The 20,438-nt window shown below is 38.9% G+C and overlaps 1 protein-coding gene across 1 annotated transcript; it reads right to left on the minus strand.

Moving 5' to 3' along the window:
* Positions 1-1,219: 1,219 nt before the first annotated feature.
* LOC122890047 (double-headed protease inhibitor, submandibular gland) lies at positions 1,220-6,564 on the minus strand. The gene is made up of 6 exons (XM_044225766.1): positions 6,459-6,564; positions 5,641-5,666; positions 4,773-4,894; positions 3,042-3,084; positions 1,733-1,842; positions 1,220-1,274 (listed from the first exon to the last, which is right to left on the minus strand). The coding sequence occupies exons 1-6, from the start codon at positions 6,562-6,564 to the stop codon at positions 1,220-1,222; spliced, it is 462 nt and encodes a 153-aa protein (XP_044081701.1).
* Between the last annotated feature and the right edge of the window lie 13,874 nt (positions 6,565-20,438).

The following is a 20,438-nucleotide window of genomic DNA, read 5'->3' on the forward strand; positions in this document are numbered from 1 at the left end:
GTCAGTTAACAGCCAACTCTTGATTTCAACTCATGTCATGATCTCAAGGTCATGAGATTGAGCCCAGCAGTGGGCTCCATGCTCAGCAGGTAGTCTATTTGAAGTTTTCTCTCCTTCTCCCTCTGCGCCTCCCCTCCTGCTGGGCACGTTCTCTTTCTTTCTCAAATGAATAAATAAATCTTTAAAAAGATTTGTGCTTTGGACAGATGAACTTATAGGGCATAGTTTTGTTCCTATTTAAAGATTTACTGTTAGAAAATTCTTCTCTTTACCAAGGCTAAATATCTGTCTATGCATGTTATATTAATGACATGACTCCTCTCTGTGGGGCCCCAGAAATGACAAAGTTCTGATCTCTCTATTTTACGATACTCCTGCATATGCCCTCATCTTTCCCAGTTACGTTGAACTTTCCTTGGGCCTTTTAGTGACTTCAACAATTTAATCAGATTATATTGTTTTTATTCTCTTCGCAGCATCATCAACAAAATGTCTTCCTTTGTGGATGCCAGTTGTGACTGAGTCCTCTTTCTCTCTCTTTTTTTTTTTTTTAAAGATTATTTATTTATTTATTTGACAGACAGAGACCACAAGTAGGCAGAGAGGCAGGCAGAGAGAGAGGAGGAGCAGGCTCCTCTCTGAGTAGAGAGCCCAACATGGGGCTCGATCCCAGGACCCTGAGATCATGACCTGAGCTGAAGGCAGAGGCTTTAACCCATTCAGCCACCCAGGCATCCCCTGAGTCCTCTTTAAATAGATATCTAACATCTAATATTATTCCTGGTGTGATTAGTTGACAGTATTATGGATTCTTACTTTATCTTTCTCCAAAGCTGAATTTTCCACCTTTCATTATTGTGGCTAAAAGTACTAATGTTAGACTTGTGGTCAGATCTGCCCCTTGATGTATGTTTACTTAAAAATTGTGAGTTAAAAAAAAATGGAATGCTAAGAGCAGATTCTTCTCTCACCAGTGTGTATACAATCTCTCCAGCTCTTAACTTGAGTAGAAATAGAGGAAATCTTTCCATGTGACCATTGAGGGAAATGGCCATAAACATTCTTGTTAAGAAACAGTCACATCAGAGACAAACCTGAAAGCTTTCTGCTGAGAATCTTTTATTGAAGGATCAGATTCATGCATTTGCTCCCATAGCCATCCAAGAGGGATTGGTTCTCTATGTGGAATCTGCCAATGGGAACTTGGTGCCCTTGAGCCTCAGGGAGACTGGCACTCTCCATGCTTTGCCAAAAAAAGTGCACCACGGCTCCTCCTACAAGAGAAATCATTTTTTTTTTAAGAGAAGGCATTAGAGATCTTAAATTGGACCTTTAATATTCTTAGATCAAGCCAGCCAAATGAGCACATAGCATGAAAGGTAAGTAATTAGTAACTGAGTTCCAGCATCGTAGAAAAAGTAATTCAATGTACTAGTCAAAGCCAGTATTAGGAGCCATAAAAAAAAATCTATAAATATCTCTGTTACCTCTCACTTAGTAATATTATGATGTTGACCAAATCTCCTTTTCCAGCTGCAGTTTCTTCCCACTATCCACTTTCTTTCTTTCTCTTGCCCCCCTCCTTTTTACTTCTTTTTGTAAAATATAATTTTCAGTGTATCACCTTACTTTTATGTTTTATAGGAGCATCTTGCTAATAGGTAGCTATCGTGTTTTCTGGCTCTATGGAAAAGGCTATTTCGACAAATAACACATTAAATTCAGCACTTACATAACAGCATTGCAAAACAAACATTTGTTGCTATAATTCTTTCCATCAGATCCACAGAGAGGTAAGTATTCCATGGTACACATTTCAGAATATTGGGGGCACTCAATATCCTACAGTCCAAAAAAAGAAAAAAAGAAAGAACAACTTCAAGTTGTTAAATTATAGAAAATGGACTTTTTTTTTTAAGGCCTTGAGAGGTCATTTAGCCCTCAACCCCACATGGAAAAAGACATAGCCTCTTCAATTTACAAATCTGACCCAACCATGGTGGCAATCTCATTACAGAAAGAGATAGCTTAGCTTGAGGTTAGGGCTTCCCTCTCACTTATTCTGGTGAGTAGAGTACATCTAGTGGGTCCTATCTTGTGCTTAATTTCCGAACCAGTCCTCTCCTCACCACACACTTACCTACTTTATTCAGGCCCTCTGGATGTCTTGCCTGCATAGTTGCAGGTGTCTGCCAGTTTGCTGCCCAGTGTCCACGCTTAGCTAAGATTTCAGTCACCCTCCACACTGATGTCAGAGTGATCTTTTAAAAACCAAATCAGTTCTTGTTTTTTGATTAGTTAACAGATTCCCCATCTACAGAAAGTCCCCTCATGAGTTGCGCTTATTTCTCTCATCTGCTCTGCCTCTAACTCCAGCTAAACTTGACTGAATTCCCAGAGTGTTTCCTGCTCCTATACATGTTTGTGCCTTTGCTTAGGTTGTCTTCCTGTCCTACCTGACCTCTGTACCCATTATAACAACTCCTAAGACTCTGATTCCTCCTTAGAAATCAGTTTAACTCTTTTTGTAACAATTTGATGACCACATTTCTCTTCCTCAAATTGGGTCAGATGTCACTCCTTAAGATGACCTATCTTTACTACCACAACCCCATGACCCCATGTTTTTATTTCTCTTGTCACATTTCAAACTCTATTAAAATTATTGACATCCACTCACATAGCTCTTTACTCCTGAATTGTCTTACATTTGTTCTTGAATTTAAAAAAAAGTAACTTCCTTTATTTTTATGAGAGTGTCTTTGAGTCCCTAATGTCCTCTATTTAACCTGCTAATTAGAAAACAATCACATGTATACCAATCTGCTCCAATTAAGGACTATGAGTAGAATTTGTGGAGCTTTCCTCTGGAGAAGTAAATTAACTATGCTCAGGTCTTCTGTTTAGGCTGGCCACATGACTTGTCTATGACTACACATACTTGCAGACAGTTTCTAGAATGCCTATTTTAAAACTTTCATAAAGTGAGGAATTACTGTAACATTTTATGTTAAGAATAAATAAAATTTGTGTATACTTACACATTTATTATCTTGAAGTATTCTGACTGGAAATCTTTTGTTTCTGAAAGATAAGATTTTATTGAATAGGTAATATGTTATTTGACATTTCACAATCCACAGGGTAAAATACAGTCATATGTCATTCTGTAGTCTCTGTCCTGTACTGAGAATGAGGAGCTCTCGTTAATATTCTACCCAGATTGGGTAATACTGACCATTAACACCTTTGATGGAGGATCATTTTGTAAACAAATAAAATTCAAGAAAATAAGATCAACACTAAGAGGAGATTGGGCACTCAAAAAAATTAGTCCATGAATACTCAGATGAAAATCAAGCATCGTATAGTGTGAAAATATTTTTGGAGTTAAGAAAGTATGCTCAAATCTATTTCTGGAACTTATAGTCTGTGTAATTTTTGTTACAGTCACTTCTTTCTATAAGATATCTCTCTTCTAAAAGGAGTCTATGAGATGATAAAATCAGTCAAATCTCATCTTTAGTCTCTTGTGTTTTTATTAATACATGGGTTTGCATATCCTGAGAGACTTTATTCTGAATAGCACTTGTTATTACACTTGACTATACACTTTCAGAAGAGTTAGAAAAGGAGAAAATGTTGAGGAAGAAGAGCTCATTTCTGTAAGTATTCAGTCTGTATTAGCTGCATAGCTAAGATTTGATGAGTTTTGTCACTGTGGATCCTAAACACTACTCTAATTTCTATCTTACAGACGAGAATACTGAAGCATGAGGTGGATTGTGTATCTGCCTAATGTCACACATCTCCTAAGCACAGTCTGGATTCTAAAGCAGATGTGTGACACCAAAGCCCGTGATTTTAATCACTAATCACAAAGTAGTGAATTTCCAATTCCTGGAATGGCTGGTAATAACCATTCTTTCATTCTTCAAGAAGCTGAGATGTTTACAGTAAGAAACTCATGTAATTTGTGGTGTACTGGTGGTGGGGGTCCCAAATCCCATCTGTACTTTCAATCTCTTCCCTAGACTTCTCCAGATAATCTCCTCCCTAGACTTCTCCAGCAACATGGATTTTCTCTGGGGTAGGGAGAATACATCAAAGTCTTGTAATAGCACCTTGGCAAAGAGCCTCCATAGAGCATTCTTGTGAGCTCTCATTATTCATAAGAAAGACACAACAGAAGATTATGGAACTTTGACCAAGATAAAATTTCTGCCTAAGACTCAGCTTCCACAAGTGTAATGTGGGAATAAAAATGTCTGTAGAAAACAGCTAATGGGGACACCTGGGTGGCTCAGTGGGTTAAGCCGCTGCCTTCGGCTCAGGTCATGATCTCAGGGTCCTGGGATCGAGTCCCGCATCGGGCTTTCTGCTCAGCAGGGAGCCTGCTTCCTCCTCTCTCTCTCTGCCTGCCTATCTGCCTACTTGTGATCTCTCTCTGTCAAATAAATAAATAAAATCTTAAAAAAAAAAAAAGAAAACAGCTAATGCCTGAGCAATAGTGTATAATGTGAAAGAGAATTTGACTGGATAGCAAAGAAATACGTATCTCCTTAGAGATACAGGTAAATGTATTTGTGTACTTTTTATTTGAACAAAGCAATGTTGAAAGGGTATTGGAGGAGCACAAAAAATGTAGGATTGATCAAACCACACTGTTAGAAACCAAGCAGATTTTGGCCTATGTGGACTTCACAATCTTAAAAGAGAGAGAGAGAGAGAGAGAGAGAGAGAGAGAGGATCCAACTGAGTATGATACTTACTGCGTTAGCATGCAAAACATACATTCGTTACTGTAAGTGCGATGATCTGTGCCACATACTGGCTCCCATTTCCTTGAGCATGCAAACTCAGAGCCTGTTGTGTTGTATTTGAAACAGTCCACCTATGATTGGAACAAAAAAGAATGGCCTACATTGTCTTTCTTCAGTTCCGTAGTCTTTCTTGTATTAAGTTGGTAAGACAGAAAAGAGAGTAGAAAGAGTCCTAGCCTCTTCAACTTTTCAGAAAACATGTCTAGAAGACCCTATGTGGATCAGGAACTGCGCTTAAGTCAGACATGAAACATTCCATAAGTAAAACTAGAGTTAGCTGTTTATGAAGGAAATGTTAGTCTCTCCTTTATTTTTTTTTTTTTCCAGCGTAACAGTATTCATTGTTTTTGTACCACATGCAGTGCTCCATGCAATCCGTGCCCTCTCCAATACCCACCACCTGGATCCCCCAACCTTCCACCCCCTGCCCCTTCAAAACCCTCAGATTGTTTTTCAGAGTCCATAGTATCTCATGGTTCACCTCCCCTTCCAATTTCCCTAAACTCCCTTCTCTAGTCTCTCCTTTTTAAGTTACAGTGTGAGTACACTGGAATAATGAAAGTGAAAAATACTCAGATAAGTCTAAAATGTCACCTAAAGGTAACAGTTTACTTTATCTGTTGTTCTTTTGCAAAGAGATTCCTTTTGTGACCTTTAAAGAAAGAACCATCACCAGGAGAAGGAGAGTAGGAATGGTTTTAGCTCCCCAGGAATTATTTCCATCCACAGTGAGCCAGCTTCATTATGTTCACAGTTCGTTTACACATCAGCTCTGATTTCATTTTTACCAAGACCCCATAGAAAAGGCTACACTCACCTTTCTTCCCCCTGCTTGATCACCGACTGGAAGAGAGTGGCGTGAGATGCATTTGAACAGAAAGAATCAGAAAAAGAGCAAATTCCACAGTCAGAGATGCAAGGTTGAATTCATCCACAGTAACAAAAGCCCATTTCTGCCATCCCTCGCCCAGGCCAGCCCTGACAGGTCACTTCTTTACTCAGGGTCAATTTAGGATGAAGCCAGAAATGTATGTGATTTTGATTAAAAACCACCAGTATGACAACATGGGGGAAGGAAATCCCTGGTCATGGGACAAAGGGCTGTCACAGGTATCCAGGAATTCCTCTGAGCAAGGCCAGGGTAGGGTTGGGTGAAGTTCTCAAAGCTGTGTAAGTTGTTTCTGGGAGGCAAGTCAGAAGCCTGACCTGTTGATCAGGAACTGAGCAGGTTGCCCACAGCCCCTTTCTTTTCTTTCTTTCTTTCTTTTAATTGAAGTATAGTTGAGGCAGTATGTTTCATTAGTTTCGGGTGTACAACATAGAGACCCACTAAGTCTATATAGTATCTTGTGCTCCCCACATTAGGCTGTAGCTCCCATCTACCACCATGCAGTAGTACAGTACTCTGACTATATTCCCTATGCTGCACCTTTTATTCCCATGACAATTTTTATCCCTCTTCTCAGTCTCTCTTCCTCTTCTAGAAGGTCTGACCTCTACCCCTCTTGCTAATTAGGCCAACCCAAATAATTAACATCTCAATTTTTCTTCTGACTTTACACTCCATCGTTACTGAAGGTTGAACAAACTGTGGTTAACATAAAGCCATCGCAATTCAAAGGAGTCCTAACTCACCAGGTGGAGGGGCAGCCCATGCGGTGGCTACAAGAGCAAAGATGGCAAAAGCAGTGAAGCTCTCCATAGTGATGATGAGTGAGGGTGGCTTCTCTGAGGCACACATACACGTATATATACACACATGCATAAGGCAGGGTCCACCTTCCTCAAGACTGACCTTTTCACTGATGATTGGTTGTTAACCTAAGCTAGGATGTTAATTTCATTGGTCAGGGAAAGCTTCCTTACTCCCTTGATTTATAGGCTGCTGGAATAGTTACACCCTGAAACTCACCTACCAGAACTGTCTTGCATAATAATCCTCTGGTTTCTTAGCAAATGTAACAGCATGGCTATATTTGAGAACAAATAAAATCATAGGTATAGTAAAGAGAAATAAACAAAATGACACATATAAAGGGTTTCAAGATTATATGAAATGCAGGAGAGTTGAAATAGAAAACAGGAGCAATGAGAACATTTCTTGAAAATGTACAGTAGTACACAACATGAATACTTAGCATTGCAATACCTTTTCTAGAGTTCGAAGATTATTTACAGTGTTCTATGAAGGCTTGTTAAGTGACTAAAAGAAACTTGTGAAATATTCAGACTAGTGTTATGTCCCTTAGCAGATGGGACAATGAACAGAGAAAGATTAAGTGGCCTCTATTTAGTCACAGAGTAACAGTTGAAAGATCCAGTTCTCTAGAATTCTTGACCTATAATTCTCTCCTATTTTTTTTTACTAAGATATGCTACTTCAATAATAATAACCGATATTTATATCGAATGTCCAGATTTTAGCATAGTGCCTCACGCTTCTTTAGATTATAACCATGATATTCTGTTTGACACATTCTCCTGCACCCATATCTGTATATGTTCTGTCCATTCACATAACCAACGTTCTTTCAATAATACAGCCCTAATGATTTCCAATTACTTAGCACTTTCACCTCTATTAACTCATGTGGATGACACTACCTCATGTGAAGACATCAGCTCTCCAGAGGATAGAGTTAATATGGAGTTATGCTAAAGATAATTCCCAAAGGACAAACTCTAAGACTGGAGGAGTTAAGCAAATTGCCCAAAGCAGATATCTAATGAATGACAGAATCTTGACCCAAGCCAGATCTTTCAATTTCAGAACTTATGATCTTCCAGTAACTAGTTGCATTTATTTCTTTTAAGATATGCCTCTCTCATTCATACTTTTCATTCTCTAATACCACCTCTTTTTCTCAGAGATAATTCTATAATTTAGGTGTATGCTGTTGTGAAATTTGAATACTTACACCTCACCTATATTTCAGGCTTCTTTAGCATTCAGAAATCATATATACTACATTGAAAATCCAGAAACTTTTCTTAAGTCATAGTGGAGCATCTGATTAGAGTGACCAAGTTCTGAGTATATGACAGAAATGAGAAAAATGGCTCAATGATGGTAGAGCTGGTGAGGTCAGGAGCAAGCACCTGGGTCTGTGGCTTTCAAACTTTTCATTATTGTTATTTAATTAAGAAATGGTATTTTCTCCCTCCCTGAATGTAATTTTATGAGGCAAGCATGAAATGAAACAGATTTTAAAAAGGCACTCATTTAAATAGAAGCAAGACAGGATTCAAGAGTACCTTCATTTCCACCACATACCAAAGTTACCATGCAAAAGGAAGTGAGGCCCTGGAAGGGAGAGTATCTTGTCTAAGACCACACAGTGAAACGGATCCCCAGATTTTAGTACAAGATATGTTTTGCTATGCCATACCTTCTCACACCGTTACACAGCCCCATGTCAACATGGGATTTCCACCCCTACTTCCTTTCCCAGAGAACGTGAGAAAGTATCTGCCACCTGGGTCCTAGACTCAATTCTCTACTGTTTATTGGGTATCACCTTTCTGACATCCCAAAGGATCTTCTAGTTCAACATGTTCCTAGAAGACCTTGTTGCTAAATCTCATTTTTAGTGGCTTCTCTCCAGTTTCACTTTGTTAATATTTATCAGTGGCAACCCAATCCAGGAAAATTTAGGAATCTTAGTTTCTTTTCTGATTTTCACACTCACACCCTATCTCTCACCAACTAGGTTTTAATTTGAGTGTGTACCTTCCTTTTGGGAAGAATGTAAGTGTTTTTTGTTGGTGGTGGTGGTGGTTTTTTTTTTTTTTAATTCAGAGTTCAAGAATATTAGTGTGTAGTTCCTTCTTTTGGAAATTCCCATAGGATTGACAGAGAATTTAACCCTGTCAAGGAATGGGCAGAAGACACGAACAGACACTTCTCCAAAAAAACATACAAATGACTAACAGATACATGAAAATCTGTTCAACATCATTAGCCATCAGGGAATTCAAATCAAAACCACATTGAGATACCTCCTTACACTAGTTAGAATGGCAAAAATTGGCAAGGCAAGAAACAACAAATGTTGGAGAGGCTGTGGAGAAAGGAGAACCCTCTTAACACTATTGATGGGAATGCAAGTTGGTGCAGCCACTTTGGAAAACAGTGTGGAGGCTCCTCAAAAAGCTAAAAATAGAGCTACACTATGACCTAGCAATTGCACTAGGTAAGCATCTACCCCAAAGATACAGATATAGTGAAAAGAACTGTCACATGTGCCCCAATGTTCATAGCAGCAATGTCCACAATAGCCAAACTGTGGAAGGAGCCAAGATGCCCTTCAACAGATGAATGGATAAAGAAGATATGGTCCATATACACAATGGAATATTACTCAGCCATCAGAAAGGATGAATACCCAACGTTTGTATCAACATGGGTGGAACTGGAGGAGATTATGCGGGGTGAAATAAGACAAGCAGAGAAAGACAATTTTCATATGGTTTCACTTATTTGTGAACATAAGGAATAATATGGAGGACATTAGAAGGAAGGGAAAAATGAAGAGGGGGGTAATCAGAGGGGGAAATGAACCATGAGAGGCTATGGACCCTGGGAATCAAACAGAGCTTTAGAGGAGTTTGGGGTGGGAGGATGGGTTAGCCCAGTGATGGGTATTAAGGAGGGTATGTATTGCAGGGAGCACTGGGTGTTATACACAAACAATGAATCATGAAACACTACATCAAAAACTAATGATGAGGAAGTAGTGATGCAACATGGGGGCTTAAGTGGGTAGAAGAATCCATGAAACAAGATGGGATAGGGAGGGAGACAAACCATAAGTGACTCTTAATCTCACGAAACAAACTGTGGGTTGCTGGGGGGAGGGGGGTTGGGAGAAGGGGGGTAGGGTTATGGACATTGGGGAGGGTATGTGCTTTTGGGTAAATTGGAAGGGGTGGTGAACCATGAGAGACTATAGACTCTGAAAAACAATCTGAGGGGTTTGAAGTGGCGGAGGGGTGGGAGGTTGGGGTACCAGGTGGTGGGTATTATAGAGGGCACGGCTTGCATGGAACACTGGGTGTGGTGAAAAAATAATGAATACTGTTTTTCTGAAAATAAATAAATTGGAAAAAAAACTAATGATGTACTGTATGGTGACTAACATAATAAAAAAAAAAACAAATTCTACTAAGACTGCATTTTTCTTTGTTCCTCTTGCCACTACTCAGTAACTGTCTAAAGATTTAATGCTCAACATCACTTGGCCTCAGGGAACTACAAATCAAAACCACAATAAGATACCAACTCACACTGGTCAGAATGGCTAAATTTAACAACTCAGGAAACAACAGATGTTGGCAATGATGTGGAGAAAAGGGAACTCTCTTACACTGTCAGTGGGAATGCAAGATGGTGCATCTGCTCTGCAAGACAGTATGGAGGGTCCTCAAAAAGTTAAAAATAGAGCTATCCTGTACCTAGCAACTGCACTACTAGGTATTTGTCCGAAGGATACATAGTGATTCAAAGGGACACATGCACCCCAATGTTTATTGCAATGTCTAAAATAGCCAAAGAATGGAAAGAGCCCTGTGTCCATCAAGAGATGAGTGGATAAAGATGTGGTATAGATACACAACAGAATATATTACTCAGCCATCAGAAAGAATGAAATCTTGCCATTCGAAACATGGATAGAACTAGAGATTATTATGCTAAGCAAAATAAGTCAGTCAGAGAAACACAAATACCATATGATTTCACTCATATGTGGAATATAAAAAACAAAACAGATGAACATAGAAAACAGAGAGGGATGCAAACCATAAGAGACTCTTAACTATAGGGAAAAATACTGAGGGTTGCTAGGGGAGATGGGTGGGGGATGAGGCAACTAGGAGGTGGACATTAAAGAGGGCACTTGATGGAATGAGCAATGGGTGTTATATGCAACTGATAAATCACTAAATTCTACCTCTGAAACTGATAATACACTATATGTTAATTAAATTGAATTTAAATAAAACTAAAAACTAAAAACAGTATGATTATGTAAACTCAATACCATCACAACACATTGCCTAGATCAAAAGTTACTTCAAAGAAACTTCAAGTCCATTCTCATTTCTTTTACCACTTCCTTAACAGACATAAGGTTTTATCTCAGAAAGAATTGATAGGCTGTGATTTTAGGGCAGCCAGCGCTCAAGGTGGATGTGTACTGCACATGAATTCTTAGCAACCCCCAGTATGATCCCCCATATAGTAGGTGACAAGGGGAGTTAGAGAGGAGAAGGGAGTTGAGGGACATTGGAAGGGGAGGTGAACCATGAGAGACTATGGACTCTGAAAAACAGTCTGAGGGTTTTGAAGGGTCGAGGGGTGGGAGGTTGGGGGAACCAGGTGGTGGGTATTGGAGAAGGCACGGATTGCATGGAGCACTGGGTGTGGTGCAAAAACAATGAATACTGTTACGCTGAAAATAAATTAGAAAATTAAAAAAAAATAAATGTAGATGTACAAAATTATCTATTACCTCCTTTTCTCTAAATAAAATTATGTCTGATTCCAAGTCTTCTGCGGGCTTTGGGGACATGTGGTGTCATTCATTATGCAGATTAATGAAGATCTGAGACAGTTAAGGAGTGCACAAGAAAATGAGGAGAGGCCCTCTAATTTCTGGATAGTCATGGCTGTTGCCTGCATCCTGATGGTCCAAGCCAGCTGTAAATGGTTCCCTTCCCTGATGCAGTTCCTTGATTCTGTGCCACCTATGCGACGTGGTGACTTTTGAGATTGAGAACTCTTGAATCCTGGGTTTGGCAGACACCTTTTATAGTCATACACTAAGCAGTCTTTTGCCTTTCGAGATTGCTGCCAAAGAGCAGTGTTAGTCAGTGTTAGAACTTGGTCCTTTTCATTTCTCTTGAAAATTTTACTTCTTCTCCTTTGGTTACTTTCCAAAGCACATGAGCCATTAAGATTAATTTCTTGCCCATTATTTATATTTTTGTCCGGTTTAACTCAAATATCTTCTAAGGCAAACGCACACGCTGTTTTATAGATTTGCGATAGATGGGAAGGAAAGATACAGGGAAGAGTAGTTAATAGCTTTTAACTATTGCTTTTATTGGATATTGTGTTATTTCATGTTTGACATATTGACATTAAAATGACTATCAACATTCCATTTTTCTTTAGATTATCTTGTGTTTCTAGGTAAGTGCTAATCCAGGGTTATGCAGCTCCACCAGCAATCCTTCATCAGACACTTATAACTGGAACCCATTCAACTGCCTACTCCTTTTTCGAGCACATAGGAACAGCCTCTGGGTGGAGAAGGATGTGACATTTCCTGCTTGACGTAGCCATATCTGTCCTATGACCAAAGGATGGGACTTAAGCAAATATTCCCTGTGAACACAACTTGTCCATAACTCATTTTTAGAGACCTTGGCAACAGGAGTTCTGGCAACTTTCTCACTTAAAATTTCAGGAGCAAAATGGATCCAGAGGTAAGAATATAATAGTTGAAAATTTCTCATTTTATTTCTGCTCCTAGGACTTCTTCCATGTAAGTCAAGCCATTGGAATTCACTTCATTATTAATCTCATTCCTATATGCGAAAAAAATGAGCATGTCATACTCTCTACTGCCACATGTTCCATAGATTTGGAATTGAATTATTCCACAAATAAACAGAAGTGACAATTTCTGTAAGTAATGAGCAATTTTCAGGATCACTAGCTGCAAAATCCATTTCTTTTGTCTGTAAACATAATGAGATAGATAATATTATTTGTATGAAGAACATGGCACTGAGATTCATGAAGCCAGAGGGAGTGGTGTAAGCAACATGAAATTAAATACGCTTACCTGAATTGTATTTCTGATTTAGACCCACTTGTGTAAGCTCAGAAAATCACTTTCTCTCTTCAAGTTTCAGGATTCCTAGATGTGAAACATCCTGGATAAATCGTCTCTAATTTTTCTCTAGCCCTGTCAACCGGGATATTAGCAACCTGAAATAAAACGATCTTTTCCCGATTGTGACCTTGTGGTATGTATTTAGCTGATTAAAAACCAATTCAAAGTACAATGCCAATTACAACAGTACACTTCACAGCATAGTTTTCTGGGATCATGCTACTCTTTGCATTTCTCTTTAGCTACAGGTTTTGCTAGTTATTTCTGAGAAATACCTCATGAATCTAGCCTTCTGGGGCAGGGAGGAGGAGGGGAGATACATTTTATAAGTTCGTATTTTCATGTACCTAGTTTGTTTCCAGCTATTAGCATCAGCACTTTTTAATTTGTACCAGGAAGGAAATGCAGTTCCTTCTTCAAGTTCCTTGAAAAATAATGGTCCTCCCCTATCATTTGTAGACTTTATGTCATTGACCAGAACTGAGAGTTTCTGTCCTATATTCCCTTTTAAAATTCTTCTCTCAAGGGTCTTCTTTTACTCAACAACTTTTAATAAGCAATCACTTCATGCCAGGCATTTTACCAGGCACTGGGGATTTAAACATGAATATTAAATGATCTCCTCTATTAAAAAAGTCACAGTCTAGTGAGAGAGATAGACTTCTAAATAAGCAAGTACACAGCAGTGACAGCTGGCCATACAGGTGTAAGGAGAGGATATTATGGGAGCATATGAAAGGAATAACTAATTCATAGTCTTTTTAAAAACATTTATTAAAAAGAGAGCTACCCTATGACCCAGAAATTGCATTAATGGGTATTTATCCCAATGATACAGCAGTAGTGAAAAGAAGGGCCATATGTACCCCGGTGTTCATAGCAGCACTGTCCACAATAGTCGGAACTGTGGAAAGAGCCAAGATGCCCTTCAACAGACAAATGGATAATGAAGACATGGTCAATATACACAATGGAATATTACTCAGCCATCAGAAAGGATGAATACCTAACATTTTCATCAATGTGGATGGGACTGGAGGAGATTATGCTAAGAGAAATAAATCAAGTAGAGAAAGTCAATTATCATATGGTTTTACTTACTTGTCAAACATAAGGAATAACACAGGACATAGAAATTGAAGAAGACACAAAAAGATGGAAGACCATTCCATGCTCTTGGATCGGAAGAATAAACATTGTTAAAATGTCCATACTTCCTAGAGCAATCTATACTTTTAATGCCATTCAGATCAAAATTCCACTGGTATTTTTCAAAGAGCTGGAGCAAATAATCCTAAAATTTGTATGGAATCAGAAGAGACCCCGAATCACTAAGGAAATGTTGAAAAACAAAAATAAAACTGGGGGCATCATGTTACCTGATTTCAAGCTTTACTACAAAGCTGTGATCACCAAGACAGCATTGTACTGGCATAAAAACAGACACATAGACCAGTGGAACAGAGTAGAGAGCCCAGAGATGGACCCTCAACTCTACAGTCAAATACTCTTCGACAAAACAGGAAAAAATATACAGTGGAAAAAAGACAGCCTCTTCAATAAATGGTGCTGGGAAAACTGGGCAGCTGTATGTAGAAGAATGAAACTTGACCATTCTCTTACACTGTACACAAAGATAAACTCAAAATGGATAAAAGACCTCAACATGAGACAGGAATCCATCAGAATCCTAGAGGAGAACATAGGCAGTAATCTCTTCAATATCAGCCACAGCAACTTCTTTCAAGATATGTCTCCAAAGGCAAAGGAAATAAAAGTGAAAATGAGCTTTTGGGACTTCATCAAAATCAATAGCTTCTGCACAGCAAAGGAAACAGTCAACAAAACAAAGAGGCAACCCACGGAATGGGAGAAGATATTTGCAAATGACAGTACAGACAAAAGGTTGATAACCAGGATCTATAAAGAACTCCTCAAACTCAACACACACAAAACAATCATATCAAAAAATGGGCAGAAGATATGAACAGACACTTCTCCAATGAAGACATACAAATGGCTACCAGACACATAAAAAAATGTTCATCATCACTAGCCATTAGGGAGATTCAAATTAAAACCACATTGAGATACCACTTTACATCAGTTAGAATGGCCAAAATTAACAAAACAGGAAACAACATGTGTTGGAGAGGATGTGGAGAAAGGGGAACCCTCTTACACTGTTGGTGGGAATGCAAGTTGGTGCAGCCTCTTTGGAGAACAGTGTGGAGATTCCTCAAGAAATTAAAAATAGAGCTTCCCTATGACCCTGCAATTGCACTACTGGGTATTTACCCCAAAGATACAGATGTAGTGAAAAGAAGGGCCATCTGTGCCCCAACGTTTATAGCAGCAATGGCCATGGTCGCCAAACTGTGGAAAGAACCAAGATGCCCTTTAATAGACGAATGGATAAGAAAAATATGGTCCATATACACTGTGGAGTATTATGCTTCCATCAGAAAGGATGAATACCCAACTTTTGTAGCAACATGGATGGGACTGGAAGAGATTATGCTGAGTGAAATAAGTCAAGCAGAGAGAGTCAATTATCATATGGTTTCACTTATTTGTGGAGCATAACAAATAGTATGGAGGACAAGGCGAGTTAGAGAGGAGAAGGGAGCTGGGGGAAATTGGAAGGGGAGGTGAGCCATGAGAGACTATGGACTCTGAAAAACAATCTAAGGGGTTTGAAGCGGTGTGAGGTTGGGGGAACCAGGTGGTGGGTATTGGAGAGGGCATGGATTGCATGGAGCACTGGGTGTGGTGCAAAAACAATGAATACTGTTGTGCTGAAAATAAATAAATAAAATAAAATAAAATAAAATGTAAACAATGAATCTTGCGGGGCACCTGGGTGGCTCAGTGAGTTAAATTCTCTGCCTTAGGCTCAGGTCACGATCTCAGGTCCTGGGATGGAGCCCTGCGCCGGGCTCTCTGCTCAGCAGGGAACCTGCTTCCTGCTCTCTCTCTGCCTGCCTCTCTGCCTGCTTGTGATCTCTCTCTCTGTCAAATAAATAAATAAAATCTTAAAAAAAAAAAAACAATGAATCTTGGAACACTACATCAAAAACTAATGACATACTGTATGGTGACTAACATAATACAAAATAATAAAAATAAATAATAAAATTTTAAATTTTTTATTTATTTTTAGAGAGAGAGAATGCACAAGCCAGGTGGAGAGGAGAGGAGAGAGAAATTTAAGTAGGTTCCGCACCCAGCACAGAGTCCAACATGGGACTCAGTCTCACAACCTTGAGATCATGACCTGAGCCAATATCCTGAATCATATGTTTTACTGACTTAGCCAGCCAGCTGCCCCAACTAAATCATATTCTAAGGGGAAAGAGGTCATAGAAGGTTTCCAGAAAAAAGCTGTAACTTCAATGAGCAATAATAGAGTTTGGAGGGATGGACCTTGGGAGATGGTAGAAAAACTGGGAGAAGGCCCATGGGGGTGAATAAAAAGAGTATGTTAGGAGGGGACACGCAGGAAGAAGTTAAAGAAGATCATTCAAGGGAAAGAGGGCAACATGAATGTGGAGGCTAGAAAGGTGAACAGAGGCCTTGCATGTCAGGAAGAGTTTGGACTTCATCTTGGGCTAGAGAAGCCACTTACAGGTTTTAAGAGTAATGTTATCAGATCTGGATTTCAGAGCATTATTCTGCCTACAGTGAAGAATGCAGTGGAAGGGAGAAGACTGAAGCAAAGAGATCATTTATAAGAGATGATCATGAAGCAATCATGATGGTTTGAACCTGAGTTTATTGGTGGTAACTAACTCTAGGATGGAGGGTAGACAGATACCAATGCTTGGACTTCAGGTTTGTCTCATTTTGCTTTGTTCTAGCACAGTGTGGGGGCTTAGTAGCCATTTTTGACAATTTAAACTGGGCAATTGAAAAGATCAGTGTTTTGAAGAGCTCATTGAGAGTTGTTTTTTGAAAAGAGAGAGCTGTAAAGGATAGAGACTAGCAAGTCAGCTCAAAGGCCGTGAGAAAAGTCAACTGGGGAAAAAAGGAGGGTCTAAAATTCATAAAAAACATATTACAAGTACTGCAACAGATTAGAACGGCAAAAGTACACACAGTTTTCTGATTGCTTTGTGATAGATGGCAAGGAAAGAAACAAGGAAAACTAGTTAATGGCACAGTTACCTTGAGAAAGAGAGCACATCATTCCTCAACATAATCTGGAAGGAGCTCTAAGGTCATATGAAATTTCCATCAAGGATGACAAATATTTTGTTTGACTGTTTTACTGGGACTAATCCTCATTTAACAAAGTCCTCTCTGTTCTTTCCTCATGCCCAAAGAGTGATTTATAGTCACATGTTATTTAGATAGAACTTTAATTTCCATACTGGAAAGAAAAAGGCACTTGTGTGCCATAATGGCATCAAAGAAAGAAGAAGAATGTCTTGTTATGCTTTTTACCAGGAGGTAAATAGCCCTTGTATTGTAAAGGGCACAGGACATATTCACTTTATTTACTATTATCTCTCTGTATAATATATGACACTGGCCTTGGTCAAAGTCACCATGAAGTTCACAAAGAGTATGGGATTGGGGTACAAATCTGAGTATTGCCATGGGCTTTTCTCAGTTTCAAGCACATATTAAATGTTGAGAAATGGCAACATATATAATTCTATTCAACTATTCTATTTCTATTTTTATTCTCTATTATCATGGAGTGAGAAGTGTGGTTGGTTTTTACTAAAAGTATAGAAGAGGGCAAAGAGAAGACCATTAAGTCACAAAGAAGGACAAGAGTCAGATTCTTACCCACTACTGAGTTACAGCCCATAGGTCAAACCTGGCCCACCACCTGATTTTATAAATACTTCTATTGGAACACAACCAGGTATATTTATTTACATAAGGTAAATTCATTTCCTTACACAACAGCATCATTGAGTGGTTGTGACAGAGACTATATGCTCTACAAAGCCTAAAATACTTACTATCTGGCTGTTTACAGAAAAAGTTTGCTTACCCATAGCCTAGACAAATGCTCTCCTTGGGTGTTGTTGAAGCCTTGAGAGAGAGGAAAAATTCTGTTCAGTTCCTTACATGAGAAAATAAGGAGTTTGATAGTGTTAGATCTCTGAAAACCCATATTCTGAAAACAGAATCCAAAATAGCATCAGTTACAGAAAATGTGTTAAGTTTGTGATAGTGACCAAGTTGAGGTGATACTGCTTTTTCAGTTCCAACTCAGGATCATTTGTTACTTCCTGGGCTAGAATTTTAGGGCTGGTTTGTGAAATCTCAGTGACACTGGTCTGGTTTTCATTTGCCTCCCATCCATTGAGCCATAACTCAAGAAACAACTCAAAAATTAGTTCACTTGAAAAAAATTGGTTTACTTGATATTTAATGCACCTATTTTGTTGTGAACATTTTGACACTTGAAGACATTTTGCATTCACCTCTAGTTTGTGTTTACCAAAAAAAAAAAAAAATCAAATTTCAGCTTTTTTAAAACCCCAAGTTATGTGTTCAACATCTTCACATTCAACCCCAATCCCTGCACTTCAGTCCATTGTCTTTCTTGGATCCCATCCCATTCCTGACATCTACACTCTTCACTTTACCCTTGACCTTCCCTGAGCCCCTGGGCCTTTCCCCATCCCCATGTCTCATCCCATTCCAGACCATCCTATCCTCCATCCCACCCTATTCCTAAGCCACAATTTCCCTGGTGCTCAGAATGATTGGTATATATATATACCAATCCTTTATATATATAGTCAGTCACCATACAGTACATCATTGGTTTTTGATGTAGTATTCTCTGATTCCTTGTGTATAACACCCAGTGCTCCATGTAATACATACCCTCCTTAATACCCATCACTGGGCTCACCCAACCTTCCACCCGCCCCCCTCTAAAACCCTCAGTTCATTTCTCAAAGTCCATAGTCTCTTACGGTTCATCTCCCCCTCTGATTCCCTCCCCCTTCATTTTTCCCATCTTTCTCCTAGTGTCCTCCATGCTATTTCTTATGTTCCACAAATAACTGAAACTATATGATAATTGACTTTCTGTTTGACTTATTTCTCAGCATAATCTCCTCCAGTCCCATCCATGTTGATGCAAATGTTGGGTATTCATTGTTTCTGATGGCCGAGTAATATTCCATTGAATATATGGACCACATATTCCTTAAAGGATTGGTTAAGTCTTAAGCGTGTGATAACAGTCTTCTGTGCACATTACCTAATAATCACAGTCATCATAAAAAGTACTAATGAAAGAAGGTAAAGGGTTTATTGTTTATAGCTCAATAAAATGTTCAAAATGACATAACAAAATTAAACTACTTCTCAAAAAATTACATGTCTTAGCCATGGACACCCTAGTCATCCAGAGTTTCTGGATTTCCTAAACTACACAGGAAGGAGAGCCATAATTCCATGTTACAGACTCCCTAAACCCTTCCCTCACATCCTGGAATTGCCAAAGAAAATAGCAACATCGTTTTTTCACTTTTTTTTTTTCAAAGCCTTCTTTTTTTTCTGTTTTCTTAATGACAACACAGGAGAAAAAAAAAACTAGCGTGGAATTGATTTCTCACACAGTTACAAAGGACAAAGATCACAAAATCCTACTATAATTGCCCTAGGGACTACTTATCTAAAATAAAAGGGCAGAGGTGAAATATACAAGATTAACTTCCCAAATCCAAGTAGACCTGCCATTCTGTGCATAGTTCCTTTATAGTTGAGAACAAGTTCAACCATGATGGATTCTGCATAGCTTTCTCCCTCTAGGATGTATTCAGGTCCAGCCCACTATCTGTAAGCAAACAACGTTAACTAGATATGGTACGGTCACAGGACATCAGTATCATGATGGGGAGCATGACAAAGTTTCAGCACTGAGGCAGGAGCTTATAAGCTGTTCCATGTCACTCTTACCTACTGCCTGCATTCCCTGGTTGATTTCTCAGGTGCATGAGCTCACTGTCTGGTTTAGTGGCCTCTAGCTATATGTAGCTGTTAAGCATTTGAAATGTGGTTGGTCCAAACAGATATGCTGGAAATACAAAATACATATACTAATATCAAAGACCTGGTTAAAATGAAAGTTTATATTGGTTATATTTTGAAATGATGATAGTTTTGACATATTAGGCTACTTAAAATATATCATTAAAGTCAATATTACCCATTTCTTTTGTATCTACTAGAAAAATTGGAGATTACATGTGATTTGAATTCTATTTCTAATGGAAAGTGCTGTTCTAGAAACATGTGACACACTAGTAGTTCTCATTTCCTTAGTCTTGCCCCAGACCATGGGTCCAAGGCCCTGAGAGGAAATAGTTGAGAGGCAACATGACTGAATATGAGAAACTACTGGTTTGTGACTTTGGATGCTATCTGGGTAACAGTGGTAGTTACGCTCTGTGGAAGTACAGAAGGTAAGCAGGAGAGCTGGTAAGGTGACAGGTACCGATGTGATTCATAGCTGGTTTGGTCTTATACAGCTCTTGAAAGCCAGGGACCTCATAGCTTCCTATCTCTCTTCTAGACATGTCTTCCCAACTATGAAAGCAATTTGAATCTGAAAAAAAGTGAGCATTCTGTGTCCACCAATAGCTTAACAAGCCAAGCGGTAGAGTTTCAGCTTCTGTTAAAAAAAACACACACATACATACACACAAACAAACAAGACGTTCCTATTATCCAG

The sequence above is a fragment of the Neovison vison genome, chromosome 1 (genome assembly GCF_020171115.1).
Source record: "Neovison vison isolate M4711 chromosome 1, ASM_NN_V1, whole genome shotgun sequence".
Lineage (NCBI taxonomy): Eukaryota > Metazoa > Chordata > Mammalia > Carnivora > Mustelidae > Neogale > Neogale vison.